We start from the raw sequence: 18,667 nt of genomic DNA, 5'->3' as shown, positions 1-18,667 counted from the left end.
TAACAAGCAATTGGATTCGTTGCATGACTGCAGTTTCTGACTCACCCCCCTTATGTTTTCGGCAGGCTCCATCATAAAGAGCTATCAAAACATTCAATTACGGCAGGCCTCGTCAAGCAATGCGCGCCTCACGCTTCCCAGGGGCAATCTATTCAGAGCTGAGCTGAAAAGCCGAGCAGTTGAAGGGGTTCTTTGCAGTGGCTCTGATGGCACATTACCAAATCCATAATGCTTAGTTTAAGCTAAACTGCATGGGAATTTTAGGCATCTAAAAACAAGATACCCCATCTTTTAGGAAATTATATGCTTTCAGAGCTCATCAAGATGATCAATCTGGTGCACATATTGAGGACGCATTTTGTAGCTTTTAGTTTTATTCGATTAATCATCAGGTTACAGAGAAAATGTTGATTCAGGCACAAAATACACTCCACATCTTTTCCCCCTAATTCCTTAACATGACATTAATTCATAGACAAACACAAGGCCACCAAAATAGGTAAAAGAACGCGCACATATCTGAACAGCACACATCCATCATGCATTTTGTCCAGAACACTGAGGTTTGCTCATTATTATAGCTTAACCCCATCTATTCAAACAAATACAGAATGTGATTAAGCATGCAAAATTCTGCCTCTGCAAGAAAAAGTCTTACCATTATAAGGAAACAAAAATCTGAGAAATTTGTCCTAGGGTAATCCTAGCAACTGACAAAGAACACACTCGTCCAGAATAGCAACTTCATGTTTAAACATGCATTCACCAGTTACTTTAAAGCAAAGACCACATGGATGTCTTTAAAGCACGTAAGAGTATACATCCATAAATGAGCATCTTAGATATATATATATATATATATATATATATATATATATATATATATATATATATATATTTAAAAAAAAGAAAGAAAAACACCTGTGTTGACAAGCAACTGCAACCAAACAGTTCTGGAAGTGTCTGAAAGTTTGTTAAAATCTGTGTCTGGTATGCTGATGAATGCATTCCTGAAAATGAAATCCATAACTACAAGCTACAAGTTCATCAATGGATTAATATTTACCAGCTATTCAATTAATTATATGTATGGAATAAACTAATAAAATTATCCCCCAAATCTTTAGATTTTGCAGTAAAATAACAAAAGGAAAACTATTCACAGATACAAGATTCAGTCATTCAGATCGCTCGTTAGTTTTGTAAGTAGTTCCCACATAGATACATTTTTTTATGCACCAACAAACATTTCTCTGTTCAATTGGATACCACCATACACAAAAAGATGGAACGACAATGGTCTCAAGGTCACTAGTAGCTACCAAGTACGCTCATGAATTCACCTTTATATATCGTCCTCATTCATTGTATCTAGCATGAGCCCAAGAGAGTTACTTTGCTCATTTGCATTCGTAGAAAAGGAGTACAAATACTAAACTTATAATCTAGGTATTTACTGGGTTTCTTAAATCTGATGACTGCCTTCATCCGATTTAAGATATCAGCTGTTCTCTTATACTTCCTGAATAATCTGGTAAATGTTGAAACCAGATCATGATGGGATTATATGTACAGTGTTTCCACATGAGCCGCTCAGACGAGTTCTTTTTACTTGAGTGAATATTTGACACTACACTTCATACAAGCGTAAATCCTAGTAATGCCATTCTTCACTTAAATATGCATGTAATCAGATCTTGAGTAAGCAACTGGATTCCATGAGCACTTTAAAAAAGGAAATATACCCTGTTCGTTTATTCTGAAAGTCCTCAGAATCCTCTAGGGGACATTACAATTAGACAAAAGCCTGTCTCATCATTTCAAAACCTGTCCCTGAAAAAAAACGTCATCTGCGACACTGACCAGTTCAAACTTCGACTTCAAAGCTAGACAAGAACCAGTGCGATTCTGTCTCATTGACAAAAGACCCTTCAATCAAAGCCTATCTGGCCACAATGACCACAGCAAGGGGTCTCTGATGTAACCAACATGGGTCACTTGCATTACGTCAGCTGGTCCCTTTGGCCACCTTCTCGATGGCTATTGAAATCACAAACGTTCTGGTGAGGAAAAAACTGGAAAAGAGCCAAACTTTGCAGACTATGGCCACCAGAGTGTCTTTATTTAACAATGTAACCATGATCCGGGGCGGATGGTGAAACTTGTTATTACTGAGAATATCCACTTTGCTCAGTCCTATTTCAAGAACAAGACAGAACACAGCAATGCACACTCAATAAACCCCTGAATAATAGATGAGAGAAAACAATGAGCTCCATCATTTGAAAGAGCCATGTCCGATCATGTCAGACCAGCACTAACATTTTTAGAAAATATCTAATTTCATTCCAACGTTATACAAACACACTACAGACAATTTACTGGCTATTTTTTAAGCTCGGTATTTCAATACCCTTGTGAAACAATATGCAAGTAAGCAAATTTAGACTAAAATAGAATAAACAGAATAAGACTAACACCTATAGAATAAACTAACACCTTTGTTTGTAAATTAGAGACTGCATTACACAATAGACGCAACAAAATCAAGAAAAGGATAAATCTGAGCATTCTTGTAAATGCAGTGAGCTCTAAATGAACTAACTAGGCTGTGGGGTAAAATAGTTACTGTAAAATAACAACTTAAAATCCCATTACATCTTGTAGGGTAAAACTATTATTTTTAATCATTTTAAATACACTGGCTAACCAAAAATGGCAAAAAAGGAAGAGAAGAGCCATTTCTGAAGGGTCTAATTATTGGGCTGAATTAAGAAAAGAAAACCGGAGATTTAAAATGACTGGAACTGGGTTAAGAACCCTTCAACACACAAACCTGCAGGGATAGAGCTGAACCATCAACTCTGTAGAAGTGTGGTCAGAATTATTATTATTTTTTTAAATGAAAGGAGATTGCTGAAACACTTGAAGTTGCATGGTAAAATATCATAAACAAAAACCATAGCTATGTTTAATAGTAAAAAAAAAAAAAAAGAATTTCCATACACATGAGGAGAAGGCACAGGATTGGGACTAAACAGCTGTGTGTCCCTATGAAGACCACTTGTTAGGGGGATTAATAAAAAAAAAAAAGGCTTTAATTTGCTAGGGAACATAAATAATGGGTTTTGGAGCGATGGAAGGAGGTCATGTGGTCTGATGAGTTAAGATTGACCCTATTCCAGAGCGGTGGGTGTGTTAGGGTAAGAAGAGAAGCACATAAAGAGATGCACCCATCATGCATAATGTCCACTGTACAAGCCTCTGAAGGCAGCGTTATAACCAGGGGCTATTGGCAATAAATCAGCTGACGACCTGAATGTACTGGATGACCAGGTTATCACATCAATGGAGTTTTTCTTCCCTGATTTAACAGGCATATTCCAGGACTCAAGTTGTGGAAGAGTGATTCTGGGAGCTAGATGAATTATTTGCTGACACAAACTGGCCAGCACATTGTGTGCTGTAATCAAAGCTAAAGGTGACTGAATGTGCCTTTTTTTTTTGGCCATGCAGTGTATTACTCAGTGGACTATATTAAACTGTTCATGGATTTAATATCAAGACGAAACAAATTATGAATTTAAGACATTTGTCATGTCCTCTGAAAAGTATATGTATCAAATTATGTAAAAAAAAAAACATTTTAATAATTTAATATTAAATAATAAATCTGATCACTTTATATATTTCTAGTTAGATAATAAGATATTTATCCTGAATAATAAGAAAATGGCACTCTACACCACAGGTTCATTTTGCTTACTCAATACACAATTAAATCAAGTAAACAAGATCATTGTAGGGATTGATTGCCTTGATTAGACAAAAATTCAGCAATTTGTTCAACAATGCTGGTAAGTCAAAGCGATCTGGTTTCACTCATGTTTGAGGGGTCTAATTGCTGTTTATTTGTGTGCTCTGACAACATGAGTATATTGAGTGAATCTCAATGCAGATAACAGGCACCAGTTAGAGCTCAGTGTGTTTGTTTACTTCTTTTATAGAAGAAGTAAATTAGCAGACAAGCTCATGCAAATGATTCAGGTACAAATATTCACACAGCGTTAACCCCTGACTAATTTAGGATATCACTTCGATCCTAATCGATAAAAGGAAGTGTACACAAAGAGAGAGCTTTAAACTGACTACACTGGGGATCAGGTCAGTTTCACATCTTGTTTAGACTAACCTGCAAAAAACATACAAAAAATAATTATTTTTTTAAACCCACACAGAACAAGTGTTACTTTCTGTAACACCCAGCAACATTATAACCGCCCACAAAGATAACACACACAATACAGATTGGCATCTCTTAGTGTATTAATCACACAAACATACACGTAGAACATTTTCCACAAAACTTCCAGCTGTTGATGTTACATTTGCAGCGATTTGATACATTTGTGGGAAAGTAAAAATCTTTAGCTTTCAAAATTGAAATAACTTTCCACAAATGTAACAATATGTTTTATAGGATTATTGGATTAAAAGCTGCCGATCTGCATTACGTTTGTGGTTTATTATGTTTATGGGCTGTTATTACGTTGACAGTTGTTACACCTTTTTCACACTTAACCTAATGAAAACCCATAACAGCAGACGTGCAGTGACGGCAACAACACAGACTAGATTTGCAAACTGTTCCAACTAAGTAGCAAAGTGGAAGTAATTTCACCTGGGTAAACATGGAGCGGTTTTACAGCCTGCCAGGGTGCCTGAGGTGACATTTCCCTTGTTCACACACTTGATCTTTGATCTCCATATGCAGAGTCTTCTCAGCGAGGTGATAACTAACCCTAGACAGACTTCAACCAAATGTTCACTACGACCTACCTACGTGTATATAGATGCCTGGGCAAATGGCATTGGGTTAAACAAACTTTCTAATATTTTAGACTTTTCAGTACACTTCTGACTTTCTGAAATGTGCAAGTTACGCAGCTAAAGAGATACCAGGCACAACCTCAACATCAGGTTTCTCAGCCGCAATTACACAATTATGCACCTCCAGCCGGCCGTCTAAAACAAACCCATATTCAAACACAGAATTCCTTACTCCAAACACCAGTACATTTATCCCTCTAATAAAGCACTGTCATACAGTGACTGGCACCATGGACCACCATTGTACCTAGTGTTAAAAAAAATACAAGAAACTCTTTGAGCTTGAGACATAAAAGCTGAAAGATGTTTTTTTTTCCTTCATTCTTTAATGTAGTCTTTCATTATGTCCCTGATGAAATTAAGATTTACGACTTTTACACTGAAACCATTCTTTATAATCTTCAAAATAAATAAATAAATAAACTAACAGATTCCCTCTGTATGAGCCAATTTTCATCTCTAATCATCCAATATTACAGGACATGGCTTGCCCAAATTTGGATGTGGATTTGTTCCCACATTTCTACCAGAGAAACTGGCAAAGAAAGGATCCAAAAATTGTCTTTTGATGAAACACTAAGAGAATAGGGGAGTGCGGTCCCACGCTTCAGATGTGTGCAACAAGAGGCTTCATTTTCTCTGGCGATAACATGTGAAAGTCGATGACAACCCCTTTCACCATCGCATAATGATGTTTTTGTTTAGCGCAGGTCACTCACGCACACACACAAAATTTATGGCTATGTTCCTCCAACTCAGAGCTGGAAAAATTATCACGTCCAAACTGTACACCAAGGTCAAACACATGCACCTTTATAATTGACTATACTACATAATTTTAGGATTCTACTATCAAATATGACCAACATTATACCAACAGTTTACCACTGCAAAAAATGAATGTTGTATTTTGCCTTTAACACATCGGGCGTTTCTGAATGAAATCACTTTAGGGTCAGTGATGAAGATAAGAGGAAAACTTCCTGGAAAGTCAAACAGGAAGGAAAAACTACTGAAAATCACATCCTCTCCAGGGGTCTGATGACCCTGAAGAAATCCCCATTTTATTCAGCCAGCAATTGAAATTTTATTTTTTCCTTTCCAGAAGCATTTATTAATGAAACTCGCAAAAAAAAAAAAAAAAGGTAAATAATATACTGTACTATAGTTTACAGTATTACCCACCTTCAATAACTGTTTAATTCCTGGGGTTATAGTCACAGTGTATCCACAGCCTATCTTCAAGAACACTGGGAGTTCACTCCTAGAAGCAATTTACCATAGCCAATTTTTGAGAGGTAAAAGGAAACCACAGATCTCAGAGGAATCCCACATGCATGCTTGTACAAAAGTACCAAAAAATGAAAGAAATAACTGTGCTTCACAACAACAACAAAAAACTATCCTCACTCAATAAAGATTCAGTTTAGTGTTACATTTAAATAGTGTAACAATTTTGTATTATGCTAACAAATAATCAAACTGTGACTCAAATAAACATAACAGCACAAAAACGATAAACTTAAACTATTTCACTAAAAGTGAAAAGAAAAGCACTTGTACAATTACATTCAGCAATAAAATGTCATTACAAAACTGTTTCTGCATTTAAGTAGGAAAAAAAGTTTTCATTAGTCTTCAGCTCTAAATAAAAACTAATAATAAAATGTAAATGTATGCACATTTCCTCACACTTTTTAAACTGCATCAACGACATGGCATGGAGGCAATTGGCCTGACACTGCTGATGCAATCTTTAAACCCAGGTTGCTTTCTGCAGCCTTTAGCTCGTCTGTATTGTTGGGCCAAGTGTTGCTTATCTTCCTTGACAAAAGCCCATAGATTCTCTATATGGTTCCAGCCAGGTAAGCTGGCTGGCCAGTCAAGCACCTAAATCTCTATAAAGATTCTCAGCAGTCGGAAGCAAAAAAAGTCTTCTGGTAGATGGCTGCACTGACTTGATATAAAACAGTGGACCAACACCAGCAGATGACCCGACACCCCAAATCACCACAGATTGTGGAAACTTCACACTGGACTTCAAGCAACCCGGATTCTGTGCTTCTCCACTCCTTGTCTAGACCCTGGGACCTAGATTTCCAAATGAATTGCAACATTTATTTTAACCTAAAAAGAAGACTTTGACCTTTTCACTCTTTAGTTCAGGTGAGATGCTTCTGACACTGTATCTGTTGCTTGTGCACCATTTCCTACCAGTTAACTTACCATGAATATGATTAATGAATAAGCTTCCATGATTACCCTTGTTATTCAGGGTGTTAATAATACATCTTCTGGACCACATAAAGCCAGGAGTCTTCCCCTGATTCTGTTTGTGTATACTGAGCTAGTATCTCTCGGTCTCGGGTATGAACTGGATATTGTATCAATATTAATTTACTTAAACTCGGAATGAAAAATTGTGAAACACTGGATTTTTTTATTTCATGAGCCGTAATGATCAAAACTGAGATCAAAAGAAGCTTGAAATATTTCAATGTGTAAATTAATCTAGAATATATGAAAATTCACTTAAAAGAATTTTGAATCCAGGGCAAGTTAGTTAAATGCAAAACCTATAAAAATTTTATCTCATAAAAAAAAAAAATGAACAGCCCACGTCATTTCCAAACACTTAAATGCATTTGTTTTTCTGACATGAGAACAGTGAATAAAGCACGTGTCTTATGAAGGGTTAAGCTATTTCTCCAGAGTACGCGGACTTTACTTCGACACGAGGTCACACACAGTACAGTACATTCTGCAGACGTGACTGCTCTCACCAGCATAATGCAACAGAAACAAAACCAAATCAACACGTAAGAACCTTACGCGCATAATAGCCGACATGCGAGCAGGTGTGTGTGTGTGTGTGAGAGAGAGAGAGTGTGAGAGAGAGAGAGAGCAAAAGCACGCCATCATTAGAGGAACACAAGCTCGCGCTCAAATATCGCACGGAGTCCTAGGAATCGTGCTCGCGCGACGTTTTTATGTCAAACAAAAGCTGGGAGTTTTGTCACAAAGTTGCAACAAAAAAAACACAAATGAACGAGAATTTTTTTTTTTTAAACTTCAAAAGACAAATACGCACGGCAACACCAACGCTGCACATTGCGCATAAGCTTATGTTAAGAAAGGTACAACGTCGCACAAGCAGTCACTTCAAAGCAACATCTATTTATTAAACTCACCTCCGGTCCTTTAAAAGCGCGTGGTTTGTTTTGCAGGACTGACAATGAAGTTGTGAATTCAGTCTCCGTTTGTTTTGTCCCCTACAGCTATTTGGCACTAGTATTTATACACATTATTTGAAAAAATCAGCCAAATATTTTTGGTTCTTATCAAGTTATTTTTCTATAAGAAACCCCGAAGAAGTCTATACAAGCCTACATCTCGTGTCCCACTTAGAGCTCTGCCAGTTTTGCATTCGCAGTTCGGCTCCTTAGTGCGCATGCGCGCAACGCGGCATCGCTGGTTCTCGTGCAACAATGAACATGGCGTGACGCGCACGAGCTCAGGTGCTTTGGGAACTCCTGCGCCTTAATAAACACTCAGTACATTGATATACCTGTGAAATATGCAGAATAAATGCGTTTTAGCTTTTAGTTTAACCTAATTATATTTGCATATAATAAACAGTATAACTGAAGTTGTGAATATGTATATAGGTATACACCTGTATGTGCAAATTTATACTGAATGTTAGGAATAGAATGAATTCTATCCACATGCACCAAAATAGTGACAATGGTAATGACCTTTATCCTTCAAAGACTGCAGATAAAATGGATTTTTTCTTTCTGCACAGAGATTTCTTTTGGAGATTTGTCTAATATATGTTTTTGTTGTTTGTTTTAGTTTTTCACATTTTCAAATTACATTTAAGAAAGAGAAATCTGTTGAACTGACTTACTTAAATCATGATTAACATATATTTAATTATTATTGTTATCATACTTCATGCTTTTATAATAATAGGATGTGATCTGGGCTTGGGACCTGTTCAGTTCCCACCCAATGCCCAAACCCCAGGCACAGATCTAGTGGCTGGGGTTTGGGCATTGCGTGGGAACTGAACCAGGGCCTTTATCATGGCAGGCAGGAAACCTACCACAGAGCCATCAATGCCGTATATAAAAATATATTTCTAAAAGAATAAAAAATAAATCAATGAATAAACAACCACACTGCTGCTGACACGCATATAATTTAATACTACATACTTCATACTCCATTTTTAAATCATACTGCTGCTGCCATCTGTCATACCCACACAGAAGGTTTTTTTTTTTTCAGGGGTATCTCAGTGGTTTAGAATTCTGCTCAAAAGGTTTCAGGTTCAAATCTCAGTATCACCAAACTGTCACTGTCGGGCCCTTAAGCAAGCCCTTTACCCCTCAACTGCTCAGATATATAATGAGATAAAATGTTACGCTGGATAAGGGCATCTGCCAAATGCTGTAAATGTACACTTCCATACTTTTATAATTTTTATACCTTACAGCTTACACTTGCATTTTTACATTCAGTTTCTGTGTAGCTTATATAATGTTATTATAATTATTTTTTATTTTGTCTCTTTTTTTGAGATGTCGGTGGCACGGTGGTGTAGTGGTTAGCACTGTCGCCTCGCACCTCCAGGGCCTGGATTCGATTCCCAGCCAGACTCGATTCCCGTCTATGTGTGCATTGAGTTTTCATGTTCTCCTTGTGCTTGGTGGGTTTCTTCCAGGTACTCCGGTTTCCTCCCACATTCCAAAGATATGTGGGTAAGGTTAATTGATGTTCCTCAATTGCCTGTAGTGTGCGTGTCCTGCGATGGACTGGCACTCTGTCCAGGGTGTACCCCGCCTTGTACCCTAAGTCTCTTGGGATAGGATCTAGGCCCCCAGCGACCCTGAATACAGAATAAAGCGGTATAGATGATGAGTGAGTAAGAGTGTTGAGATGTCAATTTCCAACTTAAATTATATGGCTAATTTTATTTGTACTTTTATTGCAAATGTTCTGCTTAATTGTATTCTCTAATCCATTATTTTCTTGGTGGTAAAATCTCTCTACAGTCATATAAGCATTTCACTGCATTTCATATTGTGGTTGTATAAGTGACAAATCATTTTTAAATTTGAAACAAACAAAAGAAAGTAGGCCTAACTGTCCTTGAAATTGTCCTTTAATCACAGTTCTTAGGTGCACAAGACACGTAGCTCTATATCCAGGCAAACATTAACTTTGTTCCAGTCAGTCTCGTTATAATACTGTCTTTCCTAAAAGCCTCCCTAACTGATTCCTTACTAAAATAGTCTGTCTTTTTTTTGGAAAGTTTCCATTAGTAACAAAAGGGTCCATTTATCCAAACCGTTTTCACCGGAAAGGGGTTATATGATTGTAAGGATAAGGATTATAACTTTTACTGAAAAATATTTTATGATATTATTAAATCATATAAGAATATTATTTGAAATTATTCATTTAAGTTAAATTTTAATTGTTTAGCACTACAAACAGTGGAAATTCTCAAAAAGCGGCTTCACAGAAATACAAAGTTAGAACACACATTAAAAATTCAAGAGCACTCTAACTTTCTAACAAAGTTATATGTATCTATTGTATGCTGTACTATATACTGTGAGTATATCTAAAACTTTGTTAGAAAGCTGAAGTGTGCTCTTGTGTTGTTAATGAATAGCCCTTTCATTTATACAATATGGGTGACTTGATAAGTGAACTGATAAAATTTATTGTTTTCCTCTATCTATTGCATATTGTTTTGGGTGCAGTGACCCATGACTTCACGCTATCGTTCATTGCCATAGTAGGAAAAGTTATATTGCAAAGGAGCCCAACCTTCATATAACCTACAGACGTACGCACACATTACAGGAAATTTAGAGACAGCAATCAGCATGTATTTGAACTGTAGAGAAAACCCACTTAGCATGGGAAGACTAAAGGCAAGATTTGACCCCCAACCCTGAAGGTGAAGCAACAAGGAGAACTGTTATGCCACTATGCAGCCTGATTTGTTTCAATGTTGTGAAAATCTGCAGGCTCAGATATACACTCTTTACATTGAAGATTTGATTGGGCAGCTTTTTTTTTTCTAATCAGTGACTAAACAGTATTAGGCCTCTTTGAAAGACTACCAGTGTTGCTTATTGTGATATAGTTACATCATTAAAGTTGGTTTTTGTTTCGAATTGATTGCAAGATATTAAAGATTGGGAACTACTGGATTGCATTACATAATAGTTAAATAAAAGATAGTCTACTACTACTACAGTGTGAGAGTGATTATTCTACAGATTATTCACCATTTTTTTTTTTTTTTTTTAGATTTTCAGGTTTGAATACAGATAAGTGTGGCTTAAGGGTGACCTCTAGTGTCTGAAGAAGGTCTGCAAAAATCAGTCTACAAAGACTTGCACCATAAAATCAAAGTAACAACCAAGATCACAGGAGTATACAACTAAATAACACTGCACACTTTATGGTAGACAACTTAAATTATGTATAATGAGTTACAGTGATATTTTCATTACAATATTGTTATTTCCTTAGATTAATTTAATGCACTTCAAAAGAAAGGGGTTTACTTATATTGCTGCTGTTATTATTATTATTATTAGTAGTAGTAGTGTAGTAGGCCAGGGGTACTGTAGCTCAGTGGTTAAGGTTCGGAACTACACACATTATGTCCTTGGACTTTGGTTTGGAAGATCCCAGGTTCAAACCACCAAGTTGCCACTGTTGGGCCCTTGAGCAAGGCCCTTACCCCTCAACTGCTTAGATGTGTAATAAGAAAAAAATGTAAGTCACTCTGGATAAGAGCGTCTGCCAAATGCCTAAATGTATTTGTGGTAGTAGTAGTAGTAACAGCACTAATTAATGGCACCAAAACAGGCTGCCCTGCGATGGATTGGCACACAGCCAGGGTGTACCCTAATTAATTAATAAAATAATTTATTAATCAAGCAATGAATTATTAATAATAATGTATTAATTATACTAAACCTTTGAGCTTCTACAAATACAAAATAAATGAAGTAATTAATTAATAAAGTAAATAATAAATCATTAAATAAGATATTTTATTTTAACTGAATCGCTTCCTGTAATAAATATGATAAAGAGAAACACAGTACAAAACATTGGCCTTTTTAGTCAGTTTAACACAAACATTCATCATTACAAATTTAAATGCAATGTAATGTGTAAAAATGTTCTAATTTATACATGTTGAAAAAAAAATTATAGAATTGATTAAATGCTGAGTGTGCACTTTAAACACAAGGGAATTGTTGGAGTACACATTTAAATATTATTATTTTTTATTTTTATGCAAATAAAAAATCCATCACATACGGCAGGCGATTTGGGAATGCTAGTTAACCTAATCTGATTGTTAGAGTGAATTAGAGTAAAGAGTTGGAGAAACTCACCAAGCAGATCCGAGGCGGGAATCGAACCTGGACCCTGGTGGTGCAATGACAAATACAATGACGTATAAAGTCAAATTATATAAACTATTATTAATTTATAAATTATCCACTATATAAAAATGTATTAATTTATTAATTAATTGATTACTTAGTTGACAGTAATAGAACAGTTAGTACTGTGATTATTGTGGTACCTTTGAGTCATAAATAAGATAATGTCTTTTTGAGATTTTTAAAAAATAATTATTAAGAATTATTCAGTTTCAACAAGTCTCTAGTTTAAATTTTACCTTAAAAATGATCTTATTCATGCCAAAGGCAAACTTCAAATCAGTTCTGTGACGCCGAGTATAAACACACGCCTCATTCTCCTCACAGCTGCACACTTCACCTCTGTACAGTCAGTGCGCGCGCGGACGCTTCCCCGCTCCTGATTGGCTGAGTTCAGCCTCACACCCCCTTCCTGCTTAGTTCCGTGTCCGTGCACGAGCAGCAGTACTGCTTTTATTTACTTTCCTCCAACCTTGCCTGGTGTCTTTATTTCCTTATTAAACATGTCGGACCGCGCACCTTTCGACACCAACGCGGTCACTCTGACCAGGTTCTTGTTAGAGGAGGGAAGGAAAGTGAAAGCCACAGGGGAGCTGACGACCCTCCTGAACGCCATGTGTACGGCTATTAAAGCCATCTCCAGTGCTGTGAGGAAAGCAGGCATCGCTCAGCTGTAAGTTTATACTCAACCAATAGCTGCTTCTCAATCATGCAGATTTTTAATTTTATAAAAATATGTTTTTTTTTATATGACTTTTTAATGACTTTGCTACGGCATGTTGTGCATGTGTTTGAGAACAGTCATCTATGCTTGAATTGTTTTGCATCCATTGTTTAGTGTTCCTCTGGTCTAACCAGATCTTCCAGCAACTTTGTGACTTGTTTGAACTATTTGCTGAAATATAACTTGACAGCAGTATTGCACAACATTGTACATCTATCAGAGACTATGCATTTTTGTCACCTTCAGTAGCATTACTTCCTGATTATAAATGCTGTCACTTTAATCCATGTTGGTCACCTCCCCCATTGATTACTGTAATTCACTTTTAACTGGTTTACAACAAAAACTCCTCCTCCACCTTTCAACATCTCCACTGGCTCCCCATCAAATACCGTATACAGTTTAAAATTCTCTTCCTCACCTTTAAAGCACTTCATAATCTCACTCCTCCTTATCTGTCCGAGCTCGTACAGTTCTACACTCCGTATTTCTAAAATTATTCGCTATATAGCCCATTTATTTAGAAGCGCATGTCCCACAAGATACAAGCCTGCACTCAAATCTCCATGTGATTTTGAATGTTCTAGGTGATGACACTCTCAGTTGTTTTATTTAATATTAGTGTCCACTACTACTGCAACTCTTGTCTGCATTCCACAATAATAAGGGGTTTCAAAATGTCACCAGTTTAAAATATTGCCTATACTTACGCACTCAATCACTTAGAGACTGCTGTGAGTGAAAAACCCCAGAAGAACAGCAGTTTCTGAAAAACGCAGCCTGTCCATATGATACCAACAACCTGGTTCTGCTCAAGGTTTATTCCTATTGCTTATCTGGGAAAATCGGATAATTATAATTTGTACATAATTACTCACAAGGACATTGGTAGGCCTGGGTTCAATTCCCACCCAAACCCCGGCTACTGCAGTGCTGGTCTCAAGCCGAAAGGCAACATATTTAAGACTTGATCATTTCATAGCTGAATAAATAAGCAGGTGTTCCTTTTAAAGTGGGCAGTAATAATCTATAATCTAACAGTAAATAAAGCATTCCCCAGCAGTTTGAGAGTGACATTCATGCTCAACATCAAGTCCAAACTGAGTTAGTTCATATTCTTGAGCATTAATCTTTTAATCTTCTTCTTTTTTCCCCATTCTGGCAAAGTGGTTAGTCAGATGACTGTGACTCAACTTACAAAGTTCTTCTTCCTTAACAGAAATGAAATCTGATTAATTATAACCCTGCAAAATCATACAATGCTTCAAGCATTTAATTTGCCAGGCCTGTAATTAAGTTAAATGAGCTAGATAGTTTGTCTGTCAGCAACTCACATCTCTCCCTGATTACTGTTTCAACGTCTACCGGAGTACATAATATTTGAGTCAAAATAGGAATATTATTTATTAAAACTTACTTTAGGTCCATATTGGTATCATGTTCAATCCCAGTTGTTGTTTTTATAATTATTATCAATTTGTATGAAACTAATGCCTAATAGAAGCTTTGTAAAACCCAAACATGTGTTCTTAACGGATTCTTTAGCTGTCACACATCTTGAAAATTAGTATTGCATTGGCAATACTGGTTATTTCCAAGCTCCTATTCACATGCGCATACTGTACTTTAGAACCCCTATTTTAAAACAGTTAATACTGTTTGCTTTTCTTCTCCATGACTTTTGTACTACAACAATTAAAATCTCATTATCTGCTTTCACCTTTCAGAGTAGAATGGGTTTCTTCGGAGTTTTTTTCTTTCGCAAGATTTCTTTCTTACATTTGCTTAGAAAGTTTTTCCTTGAATCTCACTTACTCATTATGAATCTTAATTAAGACTCAAATTCATTCGAGTCTGCTTTAAACTCCCTAATGTTAATGTACACTGAATAGCTACTGCTCATGTTATTACACAGGTATGGCATTGCTGGCAATACAAACGTGACGGGGGACCAGGTGAAGAAGCTGGATGTCCTTTCCAATGACCTTGTTATTAACATGATCAAATCCTCCTTTACTTCCTGTGTGTTGGTCACCGAGGAGAACGAGCATGCCATTATAGTGGAGCCGGAGCGCAGGGTATGAGCAGGAAAACAAGCATGACATTATTTCTTGCTTTAGCCTATGCATATATATTGACTAAAATATGTCCATGTGTTGTTTCCAAAGGGTAAATATGTGGTCTGCTTTGATCCTCTGGATGGATCCTCCAACATTGACTGCCTGGCTTCTATAGGGACAATCTTCGCTATTTATAAAAAGGTATTACGGTGTTAGCACCTTCCCCTCGCATTCTGTGTGTGTGGAGTTTGCGTGTTTTATGTCTGCTTGGGGGGTTTCCTTGATAGACAGACTGTTTAAAGGCATGCGTGCAAGCTGATTGGCATTTCCAGATTGCCCTGAGTAGCAAAAGGTCCTTTGAAACATATCCTCCCTTTAAGCAATAAAAGTTAGTATGAGGTCATAGGTCATTATTTGGAAATATGGTTTGTGCTAGTTTTATGTTGCATGATACAAGTTATTATAGTAATTATTATTTCTGTAGCAAAGCCATTTATAACATTTCTCAAACTAAATAATACCACAAGTATCTTTTCAGCTCACACATTGCTCTTTCCTAAGTGCACAGATGATCAGCCAAGTGAGAAGGATGCCCTGCAGCCTGGCAGAAACATAGTGGCTTCTGGGTATGCGCTCTACGGCAGCGCCACAATGATAGTCCTCTCAACCGGCCAAGGTGTCAACTGCTTCATGCTGGATCCTGTGAGTATTTTTTTGTAAGTTTGTGTTTAAAATATAAATAAAATATAAAGTACCTTTAAATGTGAAATGATCTTGTGTCAATAATCTTTTTTCTTTCATAGGCAATTGGGGAGTTCATTCTAGTAGAGCGGGATGTGAAAATCAAGAAAAAAGGGAAAATTTACAGTCTGAACGAGGGCTATGCTATGTATTTTGATCCTGCTGTCACAGAGTACGTGCAGAAGAAGAAATTCCCAGAGGTACGTCCCTGCACCTGGGTTTAGAGCTTTAGCAAACATTCAGTATAAGCAGATGGTTTGTTTACAGCATGTAAAAGCATACAGACAGAATTCCTAACCACTATGTCTTTTGCCATGTGATAGTCCCCCATTTTACTATCACATGGCCACTATACAGATCAGCAGCTTGATTTCTACCTACTACACATTTGCGTGTAGTTATAGAAGCAGCAGAACAAACACTTTTGACTCAAGATTTGGCCTTTCCCAATCTCTTAATCCCCCTTAATTTATTGTGCATAATAATAAAAAAACTTTTAATCTAAATATAAACCTATCGGGACTACTAGGGATGAGAATCCCCAGGAACCAGCCAATATAATATTATCATGATACGTAGGTGCCGATTCAATTCACATTGCGATTTTACAAATATTCCAATTTGATATTGTGTTACAATTCTAAACAGACTTTGCAAAAAATTTGGTCCTACCACATAAATACTATGTTACCTGCCAACATGTGAGTAGAATACGGCATGCAACCTGTAGGATTAAATGCAAGCATAAGTAAATGTTATTGACACACACACACACTCACACACACAAAAAAAATATATATATAATTTTTCCGCCCCTTTTTTCTACGGACTGCTATTGCAAAATGCAGTTTAAGATTCCTTGTGATCTAATTAATGCCGTACCTTTCACCATAATAAAGTGGTGTTGAAATTCTTTGGCAAATGTTTAAAAGTCTCATGCCAAACCGGACCTGGTAGTGCTGAAGTGTCAAGTAGTCAGCTCATCTTACAGAGAAGATCTAAAAAACAATTCTACAGGCTACACGTTTGATTACCGTCTATTTTAGTTTCTGCCTATAATTTACCACTAACCCTAAACTTGTATTCAACTTTTCAACATTGCAACATAAATGAATATAATTTCCTGAAAGTATTCCTACTAAACCATTAGTATACTTATTTATTATTAGTATTCTTAGTAGTTACCCATCATGGAATCTTTCTAATATCCAGATATCTGTCCTGAATCAGACTTTTAAAGTGGTCTTATTTTGCCTTCTTTTTTTTTTTTTCAAATATTTAACCCTAATACCAGCATTTTCTCTGTAAGTACCTGATGTGATGTTTGTGTTTCTTTTGCAGGATGGCAGTGCACCCTACGGTGCACGCTATGTGGGCTCCATGGTAGCAGATGTGCATAGGACCCTTGTTTATGGAGGCATTTTCCTCTACCCAGCCAATGTTAAGAGTCCAAAAGGAAAGGTATGCAGTTTCTGATGTCTTCAGAAGTACTTAAGGCTACTTCAGTTGTAAAAATGTCACACCCTGTAAAGTCTACAGGATTTTGCATCAGCAGGGTTGTGGAATAAAATCAACATTGGCCTCTGATACGGGATTTGCTTGTGCAATACCTTGTCTGATTCATCAGGGTAAAATTAGCGAGGTTGTTAGATCGAAATATCATCAGTGAGAGCCCTGAGACTGTGCTAACATTTTTTATTATAGCTTTATGCTATTATTTCTTTTTCAAATAGCAAATTAATATTATATATGTATTAATTTTTCTGTGCCATAGCTCCGGCTGTTGTACGAGTGCAACCCTATGGCATTCATCCTGGAGCAGGCTGGTGGAATGGCCACCACAGGGACCATGAACGTTTTGGATATTCAACCTGAGAACATCCATCAGAGAGTCCCGGTGGTCCTGGGATCTCCGGATGATGTTCAAGAGTACATCTCCTTGTACAAGAAACATCACAAGTGACCGAATCTTAAAACTAAAAGCGTACTGCGGGACCAAATTTCTATCTTTTTTTTTTTTCTAAGACCAAGCACAGAAGGTTACCACATTCATAACAAATATCGCACTTCATAAATGTTCCATACATTCTGCATGCTGCAAGCAGAACAAATATACCTTTTTGAAAAAAGCAGATATACAAATACATCGGAAAGCAGCATTGTCACATTTACACTCCCTGAGATATGTTTACACAAAGACTCACTAAGTAGATTTTAACGAATGTGTTGCTGATAGAGAGACCAGCAAGTCAGACCAGGTCCCTTAACCAGATGTTTTTTTTTTATATTTTATTCTTTATAATCTATGCAAAAAATTATGAAGTGCCTTTTCTGTGGCTGTTTTTTACTGTTAAGAAAAACAATAAATTCAGCTGTAAAAAAAAAAAAAGTTGTGTAGTGTTTGTTGCATTTAATTGAGGGTTTTTGGACCATTATGAGTTGAAAATGCTCAATGTGCATTCCACCTTTTAAATATTGCTCTAAAAATTGAAATTGAAATTGAAGATAAATTGAATAAAAGCTATAGATGCTCATGACACTTTTTGTTGCCACTTTAAAGTGTAGGTAATTAGATGTTTGACTGTAACAAGAGAGATCACCTTGCCTTATTTCAATGAGCGGGCTTCGTCTGTGGTTCACAAGTCTCAAGTTCACAAGTCACTCTGTTGTCACTTGACACCTCTCACAAATATAGCCCTTGACTTTTACTCGTGCCCTGCATACAGTATATTCAAATTCAACTCCGACTTCGACTGAAG

At 36.6% G+C, this 18,667-nt stretch overlaps 2 protein-coding genes across 4 annotated transcripts in view; one reads left to right on the top strand and one right to left on the bottom strand.

Annotated features, from left to right (window-relative positions):
* The window catches only part of kank1a (KN motif and ankyrin repeat domains 1a), a 48,375-nt gene extending 40,077 nt beyond the window's left edge, over window positions 1-8,298 (bottom strand). Inside the window, exon 1 of one of the 3 annotated variants that reach the window (XM_053481019.1) lies at window positions 8,082-8,298. The gene's annotated coding sequence lies outside the window, so the exon portion shown is untranslated. The remainder of the gene's footprint in view (window positions 1-8,081) is intronic. The other 2 variants (XM_053481014.1, XM_053481020.1) reach the window with 2 other exon arrangements.
* A 4,488-nt stretch (window positions 8,299-12,786) lies between these two features.
* On the top strand, window positions 12,787-18,204 carry fbp1a (fructose-1,6-bisphosphatase 1a). The gene is made up of 7 exons (XM_053480407.1): window positions 12,787-13,056; window positions 15,023-15,185; window positions 15,276-15,368; window positions 15,729-15,869; window positions 15,971-16,108; window positions 17,250-17,369; window positions 17,683-18,204. Exons 1-7 carry the CDS (start codon window positions 12,887-12,889, stop codon window positions 17,869-17,871), a joined length of 1,014 nt encoding a protein of 337 aa, XP_053336382.1. The 5' UTR covers window positions 12,787-12,886; the 3' UTR covers window positions 17,872-18,204.
* The last annotated feature ends 463 nt before the right edge of the window (window positions 18,205-18,667 follow it).

Source organism: Clarias gariepinus, chromosome 21, assembly GCF_024256425.1.
Source record: "Clarias gariepinus isolate MV-2021 ecotype Netherlands chromosome 21, CGAR_prim_01v2, whole genome shotgun sequence".
Taxonomy (NCBI): Eukaryota; Metazoa; Chordata; class Actinopteri; order Siluriformes; family Clariidae; genus Clarias; species Clarias gariepinus.
This window is presented reverse-complemented; position numbering and strand designations above follow the sequence as displayed.